The sequence below is a fragment of the Leopardus geoffroyi genome, chromosome E3 (assembly GCF_018350155.1).
Source record: "Leopardus geoffroyi isolate Oge1 chromosome E3, O.geoffroyi_Oge1_pat1.0, whole genome shotgun sequence".
Lineage (NCBI taxonomy): Eukaryota > Metazoa > Chordata > Mammalia > Carnivora > Felidae > Leopardus > Leopardus geoffroyi.
In genome coordinates this window covers 38,374,581-38,399,118 of record NC_059340.1, presented here as the reverse complement: position 1 = coordinate 38,399,118, position 24,538 = coordinate 38,374,581, and the positions used below count along the sequence as shown (strand labels likewise).

The 24,538-nt window shown below is 51.5% G+C and overlaps 1 protein-coding gene across 8 annotated transcripts in view; it reads right to left on the bottom strand.

Moving 5' to 3' along the window:
• The window catches only part of SRL (sarcalumenin), a 47,390-nt gene extending 25,085 nt beyond the window's left edge, over nucleotides 1-22,305 (bottom strand). For 2 of the 8 annotated variants that reach the window (XM_045460816.1, XM_045460817.1), the window contains exon 1: nucleotides 12,005-12,275. In XM_045460816.1, coding sequence (XP_045316772.1) covers nucleotides 12,005-12,065 — 61 coding nt within the window. In that variant the 5' untranslated portion in view covers nucleotides 12,066-12,275. Of the gene's footprint in view, nucleotides 1-12,004; nucleotides 12,276-12,609; nucleotides 13,001-13,235; nucleotides 13,430-22,195 lie in introns of those variants that run through there. The other 6 variants (XM_045460819.1, XM_045460820.1, XM_045460821.1 and 3 more) reach the window with 5 other exon arrangements.
• Nucleotides 22,306-24,538: the final 2,233 nt, after the last annotated feature.

The following is a 24,538-nucleotide window of genomic DNA, read 5'->3' as shown; positions in this document are numbered from 1 at the left end:
GTGAGTTCGAGCCCTGCATCCAGCTCTGTGCTGATAACTCAGACCCTGGAACCTGCTTCAAATTCTGTGGCTCTCTCTCTCTCTGCTCCTTCCCTGCTTGAGATATGGTTGCACATATCTGTGAAAACACTAAAAACTACTGAGTTGCACACTTTAAATGGGCACGTTATATGTATTTGAATTATGTCTCAATAAAGCTATCTTTTTTTAAAAAAAACCTGTTGTCTACCTTCCAAATCTATCCTCGGCCTAACCATTTCTCCCACCCCTAGCTTGACATCTCTCACCTGGGTTGTGAAACTGCTCCTCCCTGAGCGCCAGGCCCTCTGTTCCCCACACGTGCTCCCTCTCTGCACATGCTCTGGCGGCCCTCTCCTCCACACAGGCTTGCTTTCTATGACCAAGTGCACCGGGCCTCCGTGCTCTCTGCTGGGAATGCCCTCCCCACACAGCTGCCCAGCTCTCCACTCTCCTCCCCTACATCTTGGCTCCTTGTCACTATTTCTGCAAGGCCTTCTCCTACCACCCTGATGACACTGTCTCCGAACTAGCCTTCCCCTCTCCCCAACCCAATCTTTTTCTCCACTGCACCTATAATTGTCCAATAAACTAAATAACTTACTTATTTGGTTTCCTCGTCAGAGATTTTGTTTCCCAGTGCCTTGAACAGACTTTGGATGGGTGGATGGATGGATGGATGGATGGATGGATGGATAGGTGGATGGACAGGTGGATGATGGATGGATGGATGATGGTAGCAAAATATAAGGCCTTCCCTCAACTCAGTGGCAGAGAGTTCCAGAAGAGAGGAGATTTGAGACTGGGATTCATAACCACAGAAGTACCCATGGGTTAAGTCATTTAAGCAGCCCAGGCCTATTTTTTTCTTTTGTTTTTTTTTTTTTTTTTCTTTCTTTTTGTGATCAAAGGGTCCTAGGAGTAGTTGCCTTATCAGCTCAAAAGGTTACTGTGATAACCATGAACTTCATTCCTGAATTTAAGACCCTCCCCTTAAGCACACAGCATCTAACTGGAGGGACAAGCCAGACAGAGGAGAGCAAGGAATGCCAGGGTAGGTGCGGTCAGCTTTGCTAGAAAGGCTAGCAGACAGTGGAGACCTGTCCCCAACCCTGCTCTCCTCCAGAACCAGGACAAAGCAGAGACAGGGCAGTAGAGCCACATCCACCAGTTTCCAGAGCTGCCCTGACACCCCAGACTCGGGGTCAGGGACCCCTAAGTCTGCCACGAGGACACCCACATGTCCGTCCTTACAGCTGGGCGTTCCTGCTGCTGGCAAGGAGGGGGCAGAAAGGCAGAGATAGCAGGATGCAAACCTTCATCTGGAAGTTGGCTCTCCAAGGACCTCCTGCAGAATGTTAGGAGGTGACTCCATGCCCCGCTTACTCTCCTGTTGCACTCGGGGCGGGAGACTCCAAGGGGCCGGGCACCCACACGGAGAGGGAGAGCTAGGCCTAACGCTGCTGGGCCTCAGTCTCTGGGTTCTTGGCCTGCGACTCTTCTCCACCACACACCAGCCCAGAAACAGAGCCTCCTGTCCCCAGGACAGGCCCACTCTATCTCGCTCCATACCTGAGCACACCCAACAAGGAGCTGGAACATGCCCCCCACCAACCTCCCCAGTACCACCACAAGGCTAGGCGGCCTCCTGGGATCGCCTGCCCCCGGCCAGCTGTCGGTCCATTCGTTCAACACGTTCGTACTGGGTGTGTCGGCAGAGCTCCAAATTAGCTGCTACGGCAATAGCGTGGGCGGTGGGGCCAGAGAGAGGACGGAGGAAACAGGTGCCATCTCTGCCCAGTAGACGGCTACCACCCAGGAGAGAGATGGGAACTATATGTTCAGAGCCAGCAACCACTCAGCCGTTGGGTCCAAGGCTATGGAGCCCGAGGGGTTGAAGGGTGCCCTCCACCCCCAAATTCCCATCCCTCCAGAACCTCAGAATGTGACATTATTTGGAAATAGGGCCTGGACAGATATAAGTAGTTAAGCGGTGGCCATACTGCATTAGGGTGGGCCTTAAGGCCGATGACTGATGTCCTTAGAAGAAAAGCAGAGAACACACAGAGACTCATAGAGGAGGGGCCACGGGGGGACAGAGGCAGAGATCAGAGACGCGTCTACAAGCCAAGGAAGGCCAAGGATCCACCAGAAGCTGGAAGAGGCAGGAAGGATACTCCTGTGAAACCTGCCAACATCTTGATTTCTGACTTCTGGCCTCCAGACTGCGAGAGGTTAAGTTTCTGTTGTTGGAAGGCGTGAGGTTTACAGTCACTGGTTCCGATGGCCCCAGGAGGGGAACACAGAACAGCGCTGAGGCCCGGCCCCACGAGGTCTTCCTGACCCCCCTCACACTAAGCGGTGGTGCTCTCACCAGCCCCACGGCCCTCTCCCACCTACTCCCCTTCTCTGCACACTCACGCTACTTATTTTTAGACCCTGTGACATGTGCCTTATATGGCTCCCTCAGCCGGTCGTGAGTGGGGGCTGCCTCCCCCCACAGCCTGGTTTGTAAGCTCTTTGAGGACAGAGAATCCAAAGGATGTTAACAGCCCTGAGAAGGGGCAGAGATGCTGACGGATTCCCTTGATTGTTCATGTTTCATGATATTTGAGGAAACCAGTGGCAGGTGTCAAGCCAGAGGACCAGGGACAGCAGCGATAGCCTGTAATTACTGTCACAGTCCTTTTAACCTTAAAAAGTATCTAATATCAAAAAAACATTTTAAGCATCTGATAGCCTTTTTTTAATTTTAGTCACATCACAACCCCATGCTGTAAATAGGGCAAGTATAATTATCTTGCTTTATGGGCAAACAAACAGGTGCAAAATGGTAAGGGGCTTGGTGGCAAATTTGTGACAAAGCCAGTGTTTGCTCGGCCCTATGGTCGCTGTGTGCCCCACCCCAGGCAGGCTGCTCTGCTCCCAATGCGGGCAGCCTCAGGTGACAGGGCTCCCGTTGAAGAGGCTGCTGGTCTAACTACCAATTCAGGAGGGAAACTGAGGCAGAAGACAGGAGAAAGGTAGATTTGCCACTGGGCTTCTACTCCCCTCACAGCCTGTACCCAGGCTCATTCCTGAGGCCAGGAGGGGCTCCCCAGGTCACAGCAAGTGCTGTGACCCTTCTCCAATTTTTCCAGACCCCTTCCTGGTGTCCCGACCCCCTGAGATAAGCTAGAGAAATAAATGATCTTCTACTACCTGACACTTGAAATAAAAGGGTAGGAGGGAACACAGGGGCGGGGGTGGGAGGGCAAAAAAAAAAAAAAAAAAGGACCAACGAAGTGGCCAGAAGCCTGTCTGGAAGGTGCAGGTGCACAGAACAGGCAGTTGGGGAACCATAGGACAGAGAGGTCATTTTCAAGGCAATGGCTTTGTCAAGTCTTTAACTATTGCCACCTAGGGAAACTTCTATGGGAAACAACTGGGCTGGCCGAGTCCTAACCAAATGGCCACTTGGAGGAGGACCAGGGGCCGCAGTTTTGGCGCTGAGCTGGTGGAAAGGCGGGGGGGGGGGGGAGGGGGCTCCCAAACCCCAGGGCTCTCCCCTGGCCTGAGCTCCCAACACAACCCACTTCCTGCGGGCTCAGAACTCCAGGCCAGACTTTGCCTGCACCTGTTTGAGCTCAGAACGCAGTCCCTGCTCTAGAAGGATCCAAAAATATCTGAGAAGGAGAAGGAGAGGGGCTGCAGTATGCCAAGGGCCCAGGGAGAGCCACCTGGCTCAGTGTTCCAGGCCCTTCGCCCATCAGGGGGGTCTGATCCCACCAACAGGAGCCCCACACCCGAGCCAGAGCTGGGCTCCTCGCTACCCCTGCCAGTACAATGCCCCCAGCATCTCCATTCCTGGTTCTGATCACCACCTCCAGATGCTCTTCCTCCTCTGCCTGCACAAACCACCCCCTCATTCATCAAACATTAAGGGCTTTCTGTGAACCAAGCGCCAGGCTAGGCACTGGTGACTCAGCGGTGAGCAAATTAACCAAACACGAAGCCCGTGCCCTCTCGGAGCTGACAGTCCAGCGACTGTCCCCCTTCCTCCCAGTGCAGCTGAAACCCTGCCCGTCTGTGAGGCCGACCTTCCAGCCCTCTTCTGAACTCCAACTAGAGCTGCCCGGGTGTTAGTTACATTTTCTCTCAGTGTGTGTCATCTCCCCAAATAGAAGTCAGTTCCTGGGGCAGACACACAGCCTGTTCCTGTCCGAGCAGTGTGGCTGACCAGGACCTCGTGGTGAACACAGCCTGGCGTTGGGGCCAGAAAGCTGGTTTTTCAGAGAGGGGTCCCCATCATCACCCCCTTTCCTGCCTCTCTCCAGCCCTGCCCCCTCTCAGTTGCCGCCGTGTCCGGATCTGTGTTGCACCTCATATCTCGCTTGTCTTTTTTATGTTCGTTTATTTCAAAAGAGACAAAGAATGAGAAAGTAAGAGAGAGTGGGGGAGGGGTGGGGGAGGGGGAGAGAGAGAGAGAGAGAGAGGGAGGGAGAGAGAGAGAGAGCGAGCTAATCCTAAGTAGGCTCCTGACTGGCAGCTTGGAGCCGACTTGAGTCTCAAATCCATGAACCATGAGATCACGACCTGAGCAGAAACTAAGAGTTGGACACTTAACCAACTAAGCCACCCAGGCGCCTCTGTTTTCTGTTTTAACTTTTTAATTTTAATTCCAGTTAGTTAACAGACAGTGTAATATTAGATTCAGGTGCAGAAGAGAGTGATTCCACACTTCTATACAACACCCGGTACTCATCACAACCGCACGGTTTAATCCCCACCCTGTATTTCCCCCATCCCCTTATCCCCTGCCTCTAGTGTCCATCAGTGTTTTCTCTGTAGTGAAGAGTGTGTTTCTTGCTTTGTCTCTATTTTTTCCCTTTGCTTGTTTGTTTTGTTTCTTAAATTCCATATATGAGCGAGATCACATGGTATTTGTCTTTCTCTGACTTGTTTCGCTTAGCGTTATACTCTCTAGATCCATCTGTGTGGTTGCAAATGGCAAGATTTCATTCTTTTTTATGACTGACATTCCAGTGTGTGTGTGTGTGTGTGTGTGTGTGTGTGTGTGTGTGTGTGTGTGTGTGTACCACATCGTCTTTATCCATCTATCAAGGGACACTTGGGCTGCTGCCATAATTTGGCTATCGTATTAACAGTGCTGCTATAAACACAGGGGTGCACGTATCCCTTTGAAGTAGCACACTTTGTATTCTCTGGGCAAGTACCCAGATTATAAGGCAGTTGCATTCTTACATCACTTGCTGACCATACACTGCTCCTCGCCCCTAATCATGAATCCATTCTGTTCCCAACACAGGGCGGGCTCCCCAGGGAAGGCCCGTCTCCCCTTTCTTTTTTTTTTAAAAAAAATTTTTTTTCAACGTTTATTTATTTTTGGGACAGAGAGAGACAGAGCATGAACGGGGGAGGGGCAGAGAGAGAGGGAGACACAGAATCGGAAACAGGCTCCAGGCTCTGAGCCATCAGCCCAGAGCCTGACGCGGGGCTCGAACTCACGGACCGCGAGATCGTGACCTGGCTGAAGTCGGACGCTTAACCGACTGCGCCACCCAGGCGCCCCCGGTCTCCCCTTTCTGACTCTGCGCCGGGCCCTTCTCCTCCCCAGAGCTGGCCACACAACCCACACCTGCTCTTTGCCCTTTAGCGCTCTGAGTGACAGAGGACAAGAGGGTCCTGCCAAGGTGGTGAAGGACAAGGACCCCTGGGGGAAGAGTCCCCCAAAGTGTCGAAGGAGAAAAGCCTTTTCTCACTACATAACATTCTTGCAGTGAAGCCAGGGAGCCCGCCCCAGCTAAGCCAGCGTTCTACTCGAAATCCTTCTGGGGACCAGGATTCGGAGCGGACAGAGCCATGGAGACTATGTTTTCGTGTGGTTCTGATGAGGTAGTCCCAGGGAAGACAGGCCTCTGGGGTGGTGCCAGGCAGGAGCTGGCTGCCGGAACCACAGTCTCATGGTGGAGATTCTTCAGGATCAGGCCCCTGGGCACACCCACCCCAGAGCGGCTGGGAAGGGTGGCCTGCTCTCTGTACAGCTGGCTGCTGCAGGCCCTGGCTAGGGGGGTGTGAACGGCTGATGTCCTAACAGCAGGGACTGCTTCTGCAGCCCAAGCCCCCCACCCTAAGACCAGGCAGCTCAGGAAAGGCGGCCGTGGAGCCCTCTGTGAGGGAGGATAGGGAACTGACAAGTGCAGGCATGTCTCTGCCTGGGACCTTGACTCTGAACAAAACCACCTTCAGGGCTGCAGAAGGATGGGGCTGAAACCAAATGGGACGGGACTTCCCTGATCCCAAAATGAGCCCCGCCAATGGGCGCGGCCAAGTCCTCCCAGCCAGGAAAAAACCCCAGAGGAAACCTGAGCCTGGGACTGTCTCTGTTCCACAAGAAGAATGAGAACCGAGGCCGACATCCAAGGAACTCACCGCGTGCCTCCCAGCCAGCTCCCGCTAAGTCACAGATCCTGATGGAGTCCAAATACAGAGCTTTTCCCATTGCAGGCCCAGGGGACATTTGCTGAATGTACACCTTACATGGTGGAGCCTGGGATCAGACTCTGCCCTATTCTCCACAGCATCTGGCTTGAGGGGGCTCGTTCACCAACTTTCACTGACACAAAAAGGTTAGGTCACTGATTTCGTCTCCGGGCTCTGCCTGGTGGGTGTTCCTTCAGCACCACGGACCAGGCTCTGGTCTCGGCCCTGCTGTTCCATACCATGCAACTTGGGGCAATGGGCCTCCCTTTCCACCTCATGGGTTCTTGGAACATCTGTCTGGTTCCTTCCCCCAACCCGGTGACCCTCCAGGCCCTCCATGGCAATCGTAGTGTAGGCCAGGATCCCTACACCCTATATTAGCTCCCTGGCTGGCTCCTGAGTTTGCCTGGAATGTGCAGTGTCCCTCTGAGGTCTCCACAGCGCTATGGCGTGTCTCCTAAGACCTATCCCACCCTTCCTGCACGTCTGGCAGCTTGGTCACTTCCTCTCCACCTTGTGTCTGTCAGTCCTTGTCTCTCTTAGGACCCTTGCCATTGGCCCATAAACACCCTTCGTCTTCCTAGTGTTGAAAAGGAAATTTGCTACATCCACAAACCCCCTGCCCACTTACTCTCACGTCTCTATCCCTCCTGAGCCCACTGTCCAAATGTGTTGCCTCTGCGCCTTCGCTAGATGCACGTAAGGCCCTCATGCTCTGCCTGTGACCTCACGGTATCAAAGCTAATGCCTCATCTTCCCCGGCATCTCTTTGGCATTTCACCCCTCCGACCACCTTTCTAGAATGCGCCCTTCCCAGGGTGCCTGGGTGGTTCAGTCGGCTGAGCGTCCAACTTCTGCTCAGGTCATGATCTAGCAGTTCATGGGTTCGAGCCCCGCATCAGGCTCTGTGCTGCCAGCTCAGAGCCTGGAACCTGCTTCGGATTCTGTGCCTCCCTCTCACTCTGCCCCACCCTTGCTTGTGCTCTGTCTCTGTCTCTCAAAAATGAATGTTAAAAAATTTAAAAAGACAAAAAACAAAAACCACAGAATGTTCCCTTCCCTTGGCTTCCATCCAGGTCACTGCGTCTTCCCAGGTCTCTTCCCCTTTTCCTGAAATCCACTCACTGCCCAAATGTGGCACTGCCCAACGACCATCCCTGTATCTTTTCTTTTTCTCTCTCTGCAATAGCCTCATCTTCACCCAAATGAATCTCATGTCCGGACCTCCAGACCTGACTTTCCATCCTCCAACATCCAGGATCTCCACCCAGATGTCTCCCTGGTACCTCAAATTCATAATGACCCAAACTGAGCCTTTAAAATCTGTTCTTTAATGTTCCTGGTCATTCATTCATTCATTCATTCATTCATTCATTCATTCATTTTTCTGGCAAGATCACACCTCCAGTGACCCACAGTAGACCCTCAAGGCCTCCTTCTGGCTCTGGCTCGCTGGGGTACAGTGGACTTCACCGCAGCTACCTGCTGGGTCTGGCCCTCCTCTCTGCCCACCCCCCCAAACTGCCTTGCAGAGCTCACACCCACTCCAACTGGCATTTCTGACAAGGTCCTCTAGTCAGCCTCCCTCGTCCTCCCCTTCCCTCCAAACACCTGCTGGACGGATGCTTCCAAAGCTCTCAAAGGTTACCCACTATCCACAGAGCAAAGCCCTCCTCATCAGCCGACCACACGTGGCCCTTCAGAGGCCCAATCCAGCCTTCCAAGGACCTTCCCCATGACCCCCACTTTGCTCTGCCTGCCCTTATCCTTGCCCAGTTCTCCCCAGAGCCCCGACCTCTCCTGACGGCATGAGTTTGCTTATCCTGCTCCCTTAAAGTAGAATCTTCTTCCTTCTGTCACTCCACATCTCGATGCTACTTTCTTCCAGGCCCATCTCAAACATTCCCTCATCTGTAAACAGTTCCTGACCCACTCAGTTAAAAACTATCTCCCCAGGCACTTCCACCCTACCTCACTTTACCTGTGCCTCCCTCATGACACTCACGTGTGGCCCACGCACGCACATGCGTGTGTGCGTGTGTGGCCACAAGGCAGAAGACACCCTATCTCCTGTACCGGATTGTAAGCATGCCAAGGACGAAACGCCCATGTGAACTCCCCCAGTACCATACCTAAACAACAGGAGGTACCTGATAAATCTGGGATGATTAGTACACAGTGAGATGTGGTGAGGTGTTTGAATGAAAAGGCTTTGCACCCAGGCAGCATTTAAACATAAGGGGTTGTGCTGTGAGTGGGTCTGGATTGGGATTTGGAGCAGGGAAGGTGTCCTGGAGAGAGCTAAGCCCAGCACCCCACAGTGGCAGACCCCACCCCTGCCCACTCTCCCGGCTGTACCCTCGTTCCAGACCAGGAGCCACAGCACCTAGACCCTGTCCTTGGCCCTGGGACCCTGTCAGAGAGCAACAGCCATCTTCCTCCTGTGTCTGTAGGGAGAGCAACAGCCATCTTCCTCCTGTGTCTGTAGGGATTAGGCTCCTTCCCAACCCACCACACTTAAGTGAGCACCAAACAACCAGATGGATGCAGCTGGCCTCATCTGGACCCCCTTCCGGGGGAGCAAGGACACCTGAACTCCAGCTCAGACCTGCCTTGAACCAGCTCTCTGATTTTTATTGCCACACCCAGGCGAGGGTCAAAAACAGCATTTCCCAAACTCTAGTTCCACAGGCCACTAAGCAAGGTGTGCACATCCATTAGCAAATCCCAGTGAGTGCTTTGGAGACTCGATGTGGGAAGGGGCAGACTAGTTTCTCCCTGTGGGCTCATCTGGCTGCACCGAGCCAGGAATCACACCTTGCGGGGGGGCACTGCAAAGGCTTCTGTCCTCTCCCCAAAACCCCTGAGCTCATGACCCCTCCCCAAGGTGGAGATCGCAGCAGCTGGGCTGCCCTGTTGAGGGAACATGAACATAGCCTCTTTCTGGAAATAGCCAGCCTAGGGTGAGTGAGGAGGGGCCACAAAGGGGTTGCTGACAGACCCTCATCTCTCACAGAGGGGTGGGTCAGCCCCAGCATGCACCAACTTCTCATTATTGGGACAGCAGGGTGGAGGCCAGAGCAGGCCACAAGCAGGCCAAACCAGGGCTAGGCTGGAGGAAGGAACGGACTCAGAATCCCCATCTACCCCAACCTCTGCATCATGCAGGCAGCAGGAAGCAAAGACGTCCCGAACCCAGCCTAACAGATGCCAGCAGCTTGAACCCAAATGCTCTCTCAGCGCTGGCCACCCCCCACCACCCCACTCTTGGAGGAGGGGGTGAGACCGTCTGTCCCTAATTCACTGCCTGACCTTGTACACATCTCTGGTTCCTCCAGCTTTCGCTCTCTTACCTCAACAATACTCGAGGCTGCTTTCCCCTGTCCTTGAGCAGGCCTGTGACCAGGCCAAGTCCCCAAGACAAAGAGGAGGACCCCGATGATCAAAATGCCCAGAGGCCATGGGTCAGGGGGTGGAGACTTACAAGGTGTCTGGTGATGGGGCCATGGCAGTTCTGGCTGCGTCCAAGCATCAGGAGAGGTACTTGGTCCCTTGCTAGGGAACAAGAAGAGGCTGCCTCGGTCCAGAGGACCACAGGGGCAACATGGGGACAAGAGACGGAAGCACGGCTCTGTAGGGCCCCCTCCATCCCCGGGGAGCAGGAAGCTGGATTAGACAGAAGGTCAGCCTGCCATCCAGCCAGCAGCGGGATGGAAATGAGGGTCCAGTAATAGGGTGGGAAGTTCAGGAGCAAAGCTGCTGCCTTTGGGCAAGGTGGCATTTACTTCATGGCACAATTCCAGTGGGAAATCAACCAGTAGGAAGTACTGTCATCATGGGGGCAGGGAGTAGCCACCCTTACGGCTGGAACCTCCTAGCGGGTACAGGAGACAGCTGCCTTTGCGGTACTCTACAGCTGGTAGAGTGATAAAATTCACCCCCCAGGAGAAGAGCCCACAGCCCAAGTGGTGAGCAGGAGTGAGGAGGAAGGGGACACTGCACATGGTGGACAAACCCTCCCTGGAAGCCAGGACTGGACCACACTGCAGAGTCCAGGAAGGAAGGAGCATGCACAGAGAGGATCTTCGCACAAAATGCCTGCCTGCCTCCTTTCCCCCACAGCAAGATTCCCCAGGCAGGCCTTATGGAACGTTCCAGATGTCCAGTTCCCTTGTTGGGAGGAAAGATGAAGGATGTCCCTAAAAGGCTAAGAGTCCCCGGGCCTGCTGTGTGGAAGCAAGGCGGCAGCTGGGGCTGGGCGGAGCAGGGCAGGGGCTGTGAAGGGGAGAGGGCAGCAGTGGCTTGGGGCTCAGGATCCAATTACACGGCTGTTTCCATACTTAGCCACCTGACAGCCGCTTGGAATCCTCACCGCTCCAGCCACAGCAGCGCTGCAAGGCCCAAATTAACTCAAGGGCAGACAAGGGCAGGGCCCAGCAGCGTTTGCAAGGCTGAATCCCCCCACCTAGGTCCCTAACCCCCTGAGGGAACAGCTTCTGCTCCTGCCTGCTACCTGCCCTCCTGGCTGGGTCGAGGACCTCGACACACAGAATCTCAAAGACCCGAGCGGCTGGGGCTCTGGCCCCGTGGTCCCCGGTGCAGATGAAGACGGCCACTCATGAAAAGACAAAGCAGGAGATCCAGATGCCTGGGGGTCCCCAGATCACCCCCAAAGCACCACCAAGCGAGACCCAGCTGCAGAAGTCTCGGGAAGAGAGAGGTGACAAATGATCTGGTGTCCCCTCCTTGCCTAGAAATAACCCCTACGCTGTAACCTGAGCCACCGCCTCTGCCACACAAAGTGCTGAGATATCAAAGGGAGACCGTGCACACATGCCCCAGCCCCCTTCCAGTGGAGCCCCCAGCCCAGGCCAGGGATACCCTGCAGGGGGTCCTGCTCCTCTCCCAAACTCTGGCTCCAATCCCCAACTCCATCTCCAACCTGTTCCCAACCGACCCCCTTTCTACCCTGCTGTTCCCCAGACAACCCCCAACTCTGTGCACTGTGCCCGGTGTTCAGTCATGCAAAGCCAGCCCCTGCCCAATCCCCACCGAGGGGGAGGGTCAAGCCAACTCAGACCTCCAGGGGCCCCCCCAGCTCCAAGACCGGGTTCTTTTCGCCCATCTAGAAGGGTCCTCCAGTCTTGACTTTTGGGGTCCTCTTCCCCAACATCTACTGGCCAGACCTGTCCTCTGGCTCCCAGCCCTTGGCTCAGGCCTCATGCCTGCCTGCACCTCTCGGTTCACTGCTCCCACTTTCTCTTGCCTCCCATGGAGCCCCCGACGTCTCTCAGGTTCTCTGTACCATTTCCTCCTGGGCCCCAGGGAGAGAGGAATGGAGACGATGCCAGGAGTCCATGTTTGCCATCAACCCCAGGAACCACTGAGGCCTCACCATCTACCGCTCGAGCTCTCCCCCCTCCCTCCCCCCTTCAGTAAACATAAGACCTCAGGGCACGTGGGGGTCGTGATCTGGCCTGGCTGACAGGGGTAAGGGTCATACCTGTTTGTCCTGGGAGCAGGAGCGATGCCACAAAGCAGCAGAGCAGGACCAGCGCCCTCATGGTGACTGCCAAGAGAGCCCAGCTGCTCCTCGCCTCTATTTATAGGGCTAGTGGCAGCGCCGGGTGGGGGAGAAAGGGTCACACAGTCACTAGGGCAACTGGGTGGACGTGATGGGGAAGCCGCGCAGACCCTGACAGGCCATGCAGAGGATGGCTCCACCACTGCTGTGCCTGCTGTCAGGCCCCGGAAGGCAGAGCCCGGACCGGATTCTCTCCCCCCAGCGGCCCTGGGGTCACATGACATGGGTCACAGGGCAGGGGTGGTAGAGAAAAAGTGGGGCATCCCTTGGGTTAGGTCTAGGGGTTAGGAACCCGAGCCTTTTCAGCATCTGTGCTAACTTGATCTAAAGTCTGGGCCAAGTCACTGACCTTGACGTGCCTCAGTTTTCCGAATGAAGGAGCCACAGGGCAAAGCGAGAGAGATTCTATTTGACAGCCACTGACAGACATTTCAGCCGTTCCCACCCCCCCACCCCCCACCCCCACAGGTCGGTCAGGAGGGTGAAGCCACAATAGCTGCTTAAGGAAACCTGTGACGTCTGACCTTTGAGGTAGATGGCTAGGAGCTTAACCTTCTCAGGCTTCTGGAAAACACAGAATGGTGATGCCTCGGAAGGACAAAGGGGAAGCTAGGAGACATGTCCCGTGCTATGATGTAAGACAGTGGACAGAGATCCATTTCGAGTAGCATGGGGGTTTCAGAACCTTCTGTCGTGTCTGCAATGTGATGCTTGATGCAGTTTTCCTAATGGCACATGACAGCCCCTAAGAACCAGTTCTCTGAAGCTGAGGGAATGCAGACACTGGCTTGTCAGGCTGGAGGGAGGGTGTCACTGTGAGGATGGCAGTTGGTCACGGAGGAGAGGAACTGAAGTCAATTGGCCATTCTTCTACGGGCTTTACATTTAACACAGCTTCACTGGGGTCTAATCCAACTGCAGCACAGAATGCTATTCAAATCTGATTCATTTTGACATATGTGTACCACCACAATCAAAACAGTGACCAGATTCCTCACTGCCCAATTCTCCTCATGCCTCCCCCCTCCAGCCCCCTCCCCAGCAGCTCCTGAGCTGCTCTCTTCACTATACATTAGTTTGTATTTGTGGATGTAAATGGAACCACATCGTATGTGTTTTTTATCCGGCTTCTTTCACTCAGCATACTTACTTTGAGATGTGCTCACGTTGCAGTTGCGTATCGATAGTTCATTCCTTTGTATTCCGGACAGTACTTCACTGTATGGACTGGCCACAATTTGCTATCCACTCTCCTCGTGACAGACACCGGGTTGTCTCCAAGTCTGTGCTATTACTGATCGAGCTGCCGGGAACATCTGTATACAATTCCACTTACCAACGTTCACTTTCGTTTCTCTCCAGTAAATACCCAGAAGGGGAGTGGCTGGATCACATGGTGGGGGGTCCGTTTAACTTTTTTCTAAGGTGACTGTGCCATTTTACATTTCTGCCACCAGTTCCTCCACATCCTTGCTGATCCTGGGTAGGGTCAGTCTTTCACATTTTAGTCATTCTTGTAGGTGTGCAGTGATATCTTATTGTAGTTTCAATTTGCATTTTCCTAATGACTGATATTTTTTAAAAAAAATTTTTAATGTTTATTTTTTGAGAGCGAGAGGGAGAGGCAGGGGTGAGTTGGGGAGGGACTGAAGGAGGGGGAGACACAGAATTTGAAGCAGGCTCCAGGCTCTGAGCCGTCAGCACAGTGCCCGATGAGGGGCTCAAACTCACGAGCCGGGAGATCATAACCTAAACCAAAGTGGGATGCTTAACCGACTGAGCCACCCAGGCACCCATGACTGATGATATTAAGCACATTTCCATGTGTGTTTTTGTGATCCACTTCTTTCGTGTGTTTTTGGTGCAGTGCCTGTTCAACACTTTCAACTATTTTTGACGGGTTGTTTTCTTCTATTGAGCTTTGATGGGTTTTTTTTTTTTTTATATATATATACATACGCTGAATACAAGCCCTTCATCAGATACGTAATCTGTAAGAATTGTCTCCATTGGCATCTTGTCTTTTCATGCACTGAGGTATCTTTCAAAAAGCAGAAATTCCTAATTGTCATCAAATTCAAAGAACTCTTTGCCTAACCCAAGGTCCCCAAGCTGTTTTCCTGTTTTCTCCTAGAAATGTAACAATTTTGGGTTTTACATTTAGACCTGTGATCCACTTTGTGTAATTTTCAACAGGTTGCCAGGTAAAAACTGAAGTTAGGATTTTCACATGTGGACATCCAGCGGTTCCAGCAGCACTGGAAGAGACCACCCTTCCCCCACTCAACTGCCTTCGCACCTCATGTTGAAAATCAGTTGACAGGATGTGTTTAAAGCCATTTCCGAACTATATTCTGTCCTGCTGATCTACGTGTCTGTCCTTCCACTGTGGCTTCCTAATCAGTCATGAAATGCGGTAGTGTGACTCCCTCAACTTAGATCTTTTAAAAGTTGCTTTAGCTATTGTAGTTCCTTTACACGTCTGTATGAATTTTTCAATCAGCCTGCAAATTGCTATTTAAAGGCCTTCTTGGATTTTAATAGGGATTACACTGAATCTTTAGGCCAATCTAAAGAAAACTGACAAGGTACCAACTGCAATGGTCAATTTTATGCATTAACTAGGCTAGGTTATGGTGCCTAGTTGGAAAGTATCAGTCTGAATGTTGCTGTGCAGGTATTTTTTAAATGTACTTAATATTAAAATCTGTAGACTCTGAGTCAAACAGATCACCCTCCATAATGTGATGGGCCTCATCCAATCAGTTGGAAGGCCTTAAGAGAAAAGACTCAGCTCCCCACCCTGGAACAGTAAGGAATGCTGCCTCTGAATGCTTTCTGACGCAAGACTGCAACATTCACTCTTGCAAGAATTTCCAGCCACCAAGTATCCCTGTGGATTTCCGACCTTCCGGTCCCCTCGACCTCTCTCTATACACATACATCCTACAGGCTCTGTTTCTTGGGAGAACCCTGACTAACACACCAGCACTGAGCCTTCCATCAACCGTGAAGGGAGGGGGCAGTACTGGGACCTGGGAGAGAAAAGGAAGTCAAAGTCAATGATGCCCCTGCTCTGGGCCAGGCGCTTCACCTGTCCCGAGAAGTGGGCGTGCCACCACCATGCCACAATGAGAAGGCTGAGACTCAGACTGCTGCAGTAACTTGTTCAACATCACCTCCTAAGAGCAGAGTGGCCCGAATGTGAACCCGGACGTGCCTGACTCACAAAGCCGCAACTTCTCCCATCAATCCGAGTGAATGCCGTCTGGGGAAGAGAGGAATTGGCGTGTTGGTGAAAGGTGGTGGAGGGTTGTGGGGGAGAACAGGGAGACACAGGCTGAAGGGCCAGAGTCCAGACCAGGCTGGAAGGGAAAACGTGAGTCACGCACTGTATAAAGGGCTCACTGCGTGTGATTTAAGGACACCCCATTTGGACTCCAACAGATCCTTGCAGAGACATGTTCACAGCAGCACAATAAACAACCCAAGCGTCCATCACCAGATGAACACATGAACCAAATGTGGTCTATCCCTACAGTGGGATATTATTCAGCCATAAAAAATGAAATTCCAGGGTCGCCTGGGTGGCTCAGTCGGTTAAGCGTCCAACTTCAGCTCAGGTCCGTGAGTTCGAGCCCCGCGTCGGGCTCTGGGCTGATGGCTCAGAGCCTGGAGCCTGCTTCCGATTCTGTGTCTCCCTCTCTCTCTGCCCCTCCCCCGTTCATGCTCTGTCTCTCTCTGTCTCAAAAATAAAGGTTAAAAAAAAATTTACAAAAAAAATGAAATTCTAACACATGCGACAACACGGATGAGCGTCCGAAATGCTAATGCTAAATGAAATAAGCCAGTCACAAAAGGGCAATGTATTTGTTTGCTGAGGCCATCATAACAAGACGCTGCAGACCGGGCAGCTTAAACAGCAGAAATTTATTTCTCATAGTTCTGGAGGCTGGAAGTCCAAGATCAAGGTGCCGGCAGGTGTGATTTCTTCTGAGGCCTCTCTCCTTGGCTTTGTGGAGCCACTGCGTCTCCTCACTGTGTCCTTCTCATATGGTCATCTCTTGGTCTGTGTCATCTGTGTCCTAATCTCCTCTTCTTGTATGGACACCAATCACCTTGGATCAGGGCGCACCCGTGTGACCTCATTTTACCGTAATCATCTCTGTAAAGACCCTGTGTCCAAGTACAGTCACATTCTGAGATACTAGGACTTAGGAATTCAACACGAATTTTGGGGGGACACAAGTCAGTTCATAAGAGATAGATATTGCATGAATGCATTTATATGAGGCATCTAGAAAAGTCAAAAAGACTAAAAAAAAAAAAAGTCAAAGTAGATGGTGGGTGCCAGGGGTGGAGGGAAGGGAGCACGGAGGGGTTAGCGTTTAATGGATACAGAGTTTCTATTTAGAATAATGAAAACATTCTGGAGAAGAACAGTGCTGATGGTTGCACCACACTGTGAATGTGCTTCATACCACTGAATTAAAAATCAAAAAGGATTAAAATGGTAAATTTTAACCACAATTTTTAAACATCAAAGTAAAAGGCACCCTGTTTGGAAAGTGAGAGATTAAAAAGGAGGGTAGACTCAATTGAAGAGAAACTCCCGGGTCATAATTCTTTTTTTTTTTTTTTTTTTTTAACTTTTTTAATGTTTGTTTATTTTTGAGAGATAGACAGAGACAGAGCGCAAGTGGAGGAGGGGCAGAGAGGGGGAGACACAGAGTCTCAGAATCCGAATCTGGATCCAGACTCTGAGCTATCAACACAGAGCTCAATGCAGAGCTCGAACCACGAAACACAAACCGCGAGATCATGACCTGAGCCAAAGTCGGACCGTGGACCCTTAAACCACTAAGCCACCCAGGTGCCCCTCCCAGGTCATAATTCTTTTTTTTATTATTTTATTTTTTATTTTTAAAAATTTATATCCAAATTAGTTAGCATATAGTGCAACAATGATTTCAGGAGAAGATTCCTTGATGCCCTTACCCATTTAGCCCATCCCCCCTCCCACAACCCCTCCAGTAACCCTCTGTTTGTTCTCCATATTTATGAGTCTCTTCTGTTTTGTCCCCCTCCCGGTTTTGATATTATTTTTGTTTCCCTTCCCTTATGTTCATCTGGTTTGTCTCTTAAAGTCCTCATAGGAGTGAAGTCATATGATTTTTGTCTTTCTCTAATTTCACTTAGCATAATACCCTCCAGTTCCGTCCACGTAGTTGCAAATGGCAAGATACCATTCTTTTTGATTGCCAAGTAATACTCCATCATATAAATATACCACATCTTTTTTATCCATTCATCCATCGATGGACATTTGGGCTCTTTCCATACTTTGGTTGTTGATAGTGCTGCTATAAACATGGGGGTGCGTGTGTCCCTTCAAAACAGCACACCTGTATCTCATGGATAAATGCCTAGTAGTGCAATTGCTGGGTCATAGGGTAGTTCTATTTTTAGGTTTTTGAGGAACCTCCACACTGTTTTCCAAAGTAGCTGCACCAGCTTGCATTCCCATACCAGGTCATAATTCTTAAAGAGACCTCACTTTGCCCTGTAAGAGCTCCACACCGGCTTCACCCCACATCACCCACCCTCCGGGGCTGCCGCTGTCTGCCCAGAGCAAGGCCTGGCCCTCTCCCCAGCTCGTTCTTTGGATAGAAGCTGCCAGAGCCTCTGCCTAAGGGTCCTCAGCCTCACATAGTCCCTGCAGTTTGGTCCCTCTTTGGCCACTGATTTTTTTCCTAGGTCAATCCGTACCTCAACAGTTCCTTGAGGGACTGAGAAAACGGGGTCGGACCCTACCAGGCAGGCCTCTGCATCTGGATCTGCTCCATACTCAGGGCTAACACAGTGCAGAAAGCAACCTTCACCATATTTTCCCATTTATCCTTAGAAGGACCCAAATTCCCATCCATTACAGGAATCCCCTCCTCAAAAAACTCTATCCAGACTCCGACTGAACACCTCCAGGTACAGGGAACTCACTACCAGAGAGGGCTAGTTCCGCTCTTTTGAATACGACGTGAGGCCCAGAATCAGCCAGAGTGCTCCAGGTCACCACACCTGCCACCCTACCTTCCTGCTGAAGGCCAGGGACAGGCACCTCGAGGATTCCCTGGAGAATGGAGAATGCCTCTCCCCTGATCTCAAACCAGCAGCCCCCCATTGACCTTCAGTGCCTGCCCAGCGCTACCAATACATTCTTCTCTCAATAGGAGAACAGGAGATTTTCATCAATTCTCTCTTGGGATTTTCGGAACATCCTCTTTATCTGCCACAGGGCGAGACACAATGAGAGAGCTGATCTCTGAGACGTGTGCAGCACCTGCAGCCTTCTTTCTTCCAGTCACTTTCCTGCCTCCTCCTTAATCTGATCCTGAGGCTATCCGCTAAAACAGGCGGCCCCGCGGGGGAACCTGTGACTTAGGCCCCCTAATTCAGGAAGCTCTGCAGCTGTCACTCCCAGCTCCTTTACAGCACCCAGGGTGTGGCAGGGGGAGAGTGGGTTTGGGGAGCACATTCCTTTCTACAGCTGCTGCATTTAGGAGCCGCAGCCCCCAGTCCTACCCCCTCCTCCTGGTCAGCACACACTCCTGTCCATCAACACAAGAAACTTGGAATATGGCAGGGCCAGAGAAGAGAGGGGACCAAGGCAGGGGTGACACTAACTCTACTCCCAGCCAAGGACTTGTAGGGCAAGGGGAGAGGGAGCAAAACTCAAGAGAGAATGAAAACGACAGACACGACAAGGTCAGCAGCATCCAAGAAAGCACACAGGCAGCGGGGTAAGAAGGGACATTGGGAAGGGCTCGGGTGGGACAAGGTGGAGCCAGAGCCAACAAAATCTGGGGCAAAGGATGACACGGCAGCCAGCTTCAGAGGCAGCTGAAGGGTTTGCTGGTGCTTTACATGCTTGTCTGAAGCCAGTATGAGGCCAGTTCATCAACAGCCAAGGAGGCTGAGGTCACAGGAAGGCTCCCACTTCTGCTAGACAACCCTTCCAACACCACCCAGAGCCAGGGCAACTGCTCCTCTGCCAAAGATGCCCCCGAGTCATGGCGTTAAGTGACTGATTCATTACACCCCACCTGCGACAGAAAAGCATAAACGTGGCTCCCAGGTATTCATAAAGTATAACAGGAAAGCAAGGACTGAAAACTACACAGAGGCCAGCACGCAAAATGGAGCGATTCGTAAAGCTGATACAAAAGCAAACGGCACTTGATATGTAAGGACCTCGCATGTGTGTAACTTGATCAGTTGCCAATTCACGGTGTCCTTAAAATAAGAACAAACCAATGGCTCAGGAGAAATGAAATTATTTCTGCTACTGAGCCTCCACAGGAATTTCTTCCGAGGGTTTTCTTAAGAAGGATGCCATAAAATGCACTGATCCTTGAGTACATCAGAGCAGACAAGCGTTTCCATGAGGTTTTTCCCAACAGAAACGCTTAAAATAGGCCAGGGGAGGCCAACAGGAACCAAGAATGCCCAGTCCCTTCCCAAAGAAGCCACCACCACAGAGGGTCAATGGTACGTGCTCAGGATGTATTTTCTCCTCCACTGCCACTTTCCCAGCTCCCACTCAGAGAGGAGAAGGGGAAATTGGCACAATCTATTTTGGAGGACAGTATATTCTAAAACATATTCATGATAGCTGTAGGCTGGAAACAACCTGTAAGTCTGCTGCTGGGCAAATGCCTAAATCAACTGTGATATATTCACACCAGGGAATACAGTTGGCCATAAAAATCAATAAACTGCTGATACACACAAAAACATAAACGAACCTTAGAGACACTGTGTTGAGCAGAAAAAGCCAGACAAGAAGAGCATAAGTACTATATGATTTTCATGAAGATCTAAAATAGGCAAAACTAGGGGCACCTGGGTGCCTCAGTCAGTTAAGCATCCGACTCTTGATTAAGGCTCAGGTCATGATCTCCTGGATGAGATGGAGCCCTGTGTTGGGCTTTCAGCACAGAGCCTGCTTGGGATCCTCTCTCCCCCAAGCTCTCTGCCCCTCCCCCCGTTCTCCCTCGCAAAATAAATAAATAAACATGAAAAAAAATTAGGGGCACCTGGGTGGCTCAGAGCATGCGACCTCGGTTCATGTCGTGATCTCGCAGTCTCGTGGGTTCGAGCCCTGCATCGGGCTCTGTGCTGACAGCTCAGAGCCTGGAGCCTGCTTCGGATTCTGTGTCTCCCTCTCTCTCTGCCCCTCCCTCATTCATGCTCTGTCTCTCTCTCTCTCTCTCTCAAAAATAAACATTAAAAAAAACTTTTTTAATAAATAAATTAAATTAAATAGGCAAAACTAGTCCATAGTGATAGAAATTACAACAGTGGAGGTTTCACTCTACACCTACCAGAATGGCTGAATATGTGTCATTATGTTTTTTAGGTTTGTTTATTTTGAGAACCAGTGCACATGCTTGCATACAGGGGAGAGGCAGAGCAAGAGGGAGAGAGAGAATCCCAAGACAGCTCCAAGCTGTCAGCACAGAGCCCAACCTAGGGACTGAACTCGTGAACCATGAGATCATGACCTGAGTCTAAATCAAGAGTCGGATGCTTAACCAACTGAGCCACCCAGATGCCCCATATGTCATAATGTTCTGAAAATATCCATTGCTGGTAAGGATGAAGAGCAACTCACACATGGCTGGTGCAAAATGACGCGTAACTACATACACACGTACCTAAACGAAAGCACGTAAAACTGGTAAAATCCGAGTAAGCCTAGTGCACTGCACCAATCACAATTACCTGGTTTTGGTGTTGTACTTAAGGAATCCAAGATGTTACCACTGGTGGAGGTCCAGGGAAGGGTACACAGTACCACCTCCCTGTACCTCTAATTATTTCCACAATTGTTTTGAAAGTTTAGAAAAAATAAACCACTTGAGAGCTTGGGTGGGGTGCTGGGTACATGGATATATATTGAGTTTGTGAAAATTCACGGAGCTAAACACATAAGCTACACTTCTGAGTATGTATCATGCAATATTTCAGTAAAGAGTTTCTGTGGGGGGGGCGCCTGGGTGGCGCAGTCGGTTGAGCGTCCGACTTCGACCAGGTCACGATCTCGCGGTCCGTGGGTTCGAGCCCCGCGTCGGGCTCTGGGCTGATGGCTCAAAGCCTGGAGCCTGTTTCCGATTCTGTGTCTCCCTCTCTCTCTGCACCTCCCCCGTTCATGCTCTGTCTCTCTCTGTCCCAAAAATAAATAAACGTTGAAAAAAAAAATTTTTTTTTTTTAAATAAAAAAAAAAAAGAGTTTCTGTGGGGGAGCCTGGGTGGCTCAGTCGGTTAAGCAGTCCACTTCGGCTCAGGTATGATCTCACCGTTTGTGGGTTCGAGCCCTGCATCAGAGCTGTCTACTGACAGCTCAGAGCCTGGGACCTACTTCAGATTCTGTTTTATTCCCTCTCACTCTACCCTTCTCCTGCTTGTGCTCTTCTCAAAAATAAATAAATAAATAAACTTAAAAAAAAAAAAAAAAAGAGGTTTTGTTGAACATGGCCTTGATCATGTCCTTCCTAGATGCCCAACCCCTCACAAGAAATAAAATCCAAGCTTCTTAGCAGGACTTGGAAGTCCTACACCAACCCATTGCCACATATTCGCTTATCCCTCCTCCCAGGCCAGTATGCACAAAGCCTGCAGGACACCATGCCCTTCCAGACCACCAGGCCTGGCCCGCAGGTGGGTGGCCACCTGGACCGGAGTCACACAACACGTGGCTGCTGACCCTGGACCCTGTTTCTAAACCACATGTGGCTGCTTACCCTGGACCAGAGCCACCCCACATATAGTTGCTGACCCTGGACCCTGTCGCTGCCCCACGCGTGACTGCTGACCCTTGACCCTGTCGTTTCCCTACGCGTGGCTGCTGGCCCTGGACCCTGTAGCTGCCCCACGCGTGGCTGCTAGCCTCGGGTCCATGGCCATCCCTACATAGATGCGGTCAGGGCAGGATGCATACAAGGTTTCCAAACATGGCAGGAAGAAAAGAATGAGGTATTTTGTGCGTAGCTTCTTACATTCATCACCTGAAATCACAATGTTGCGGATACTGTGGCTTAAAATAAACGTCACCTGTTCTTTTCACTGCGGCCTCTTCCGCAGGGCGCGTCCTCGGCGCAGGCGGGCGCAGGATTAAGTGGGCGAGCGCCTCCGAGCGGGGAACACGCGGAAGCCGCACGTTTGCGGCGTTTGCGTACGAGGCGTGCGTGAGAGCGCGCGGGGGCGGGATCAGAGGCGGGACCAGAGGAACAGGCGGGCCGGAGCCCGCGCAAGGCCAACTGAAGCGCCAAAGAGCATGCGCGCCGGGGTGGGGGCAGGGGACTAGTCCGGGAAGGGGCGGGGCCGCGTCCGCGCCCCTGACTTCCGCCGCTGCTGGGGAGCTCGCCTGGAGTCTAGGGGCGCGCCACTGAGGGTCAGACGAGGGGACTTTCCGGCCCCGCCCCCAAGTTCCTCCTCTGGCCTATAGGAGCTGAGCAGACCCGCGGGCACCGGAAAGAGGCGGAGCCTCCGCCCTCGTTGGGCCTCGCGTTCTGGGCCCACGGCGCCCTCTATTGATCCTCTTAGGAGCAGGACGGAACCCGTCCAGCGCGCTTTGCACCTGGCAGAGAAAAGGGTAGCTCGACTGGCGTTGGAAAAGGGCCGTCCCCACTCAGATCCTAGCTAAGCCCCTCCCTTCAGACACGCATTTTAATGTAACTTTGTGAATTAAGCTAGATAGACCCCCAAAAAGAAAATTACAGTTAGAATGCTAACTGAAGGAAGCTGGATTCAAAAGGCTAAACATTGTATGATCCCAATTATATGACATTTCAGAAAAGGCAAACCATGCATAGGAACAGATCAATGTGGTTGCCGGGGTCTGGACTACACAAAGGGACAATGGGGAACAGTGAGGAGGAAACTAATACCTTGATTGGGGTAATGGTTCCACAACTGTATGTATTTATCAAAACTCACACAACCAAAAACTAAAAAGTGAATTTCACCAAATGGAAATTACACCTTCATTTTTTAAAACACTAAAAACAGAGGGGCGCCTGGGTGGATCGGTTGGTTAAGCATCTGACTTGGCTCAGGTCATGATCTCACACTTTGTGGGTTGGAGCCCGGGGCTAGGCTCTGTGCTGACAGCTCAGAGCCTGGAGCCTGCTTAGGATTCCGAGTCTCCCTCTCTCTCTGCCCCTCCCCTCCTGCTCACACTCTGTCTCTCTCTCTCTCAAAAATAAATGTTAAAAAAAATTTTTTTTTAACACTAAAAACAGAAAGCAGATGATTGGTGTTTGCCAAGGGATGGGAGGAGGGAGGAATGGGGAGAGACCCATTAGGGGATAAGGAATTCATTTCGGAGTGATAGAAATGTTTTGGAAGTGAACAGAGGTGGCGGTTGTACAACAATGTGAATATACTAAATGCCTCTGAATTGTTCACTTTAAAATACTTAATTTTAAGTTATGTGACTTTCAACAACAACAAAAAATTACAATTTCTAAAAAAAAAAAAAAAATTCAGCCTCCTGCCTACCTTCTATTCAATGTCTGGAAGCATTCACTGTGGGGACGAGATGTGAACTCGCTATTCTGCTCTGGCCTCAGTGCCCACATACCTGTCACAATATGCGCATGAGGAAAAGCAAGCCAAGAGGGACACTTTGTAAAGCTGGCTCTGGCCACAGAGGATTAAGAGAGTTATAGGTCCAGGGCACCTAGGCGGCTCAGAAGGTTAAGTGTCCAACTCTTAGCTTCGGCTCAGGTCATGGTTTGTGAGGTCAAGCCCCGTGTCGGGCTCTGCAAAGATGGTGCAAAGCCTGCTTGGGATTCTCTCTCTCTCTCCCCCTCTTACTGTCCTTTCCCTGCTCTTGATCTCTCTCTCACAAGATTAAAAAAAAAAAAAAAAAAAAAAAGTTAAAAGTACCTCCCTATCCAATAAGATGAAATGCCCCTGTGCCAATAATTTCCAACTTCAGATGAAGAACCTGATGCCCAAAGATCAACTAGCTCGCCCAAGGAGGAACTGACTTCCTTTCTATAGGTGGGGAGACTGAGGTTCAAGGAGGTTACGCAAGATGAGGAAGTGGCAAAGCCCAGGGACTACCAGGACCCCTGAACATCCTGTGTCCTTTCTCTAAGAGATAGGAAGCTGTGGCTTGGTGGTTCCTTCTCTCCTTGCCCCCCACCAAGGAGCCAGGAGCCACCCCTCCCACTCCCAACAGCATCTCCCATCTTTGGACAATCCCAGGAATCATTCCAGGGAGTCTGGGGGCCCTGATATCTCATTACAACACCACACTCCAGCTGGGGAAAGTCACTGCTCAGCCACATCCAGGACCCTCTTGTGGGCCCCCAGAGCACCCCATACTCTAGTCTGGGAAGCCTTTCCTGGCTCCTCAGGACAGCACACACCCCACAGACACAGAAT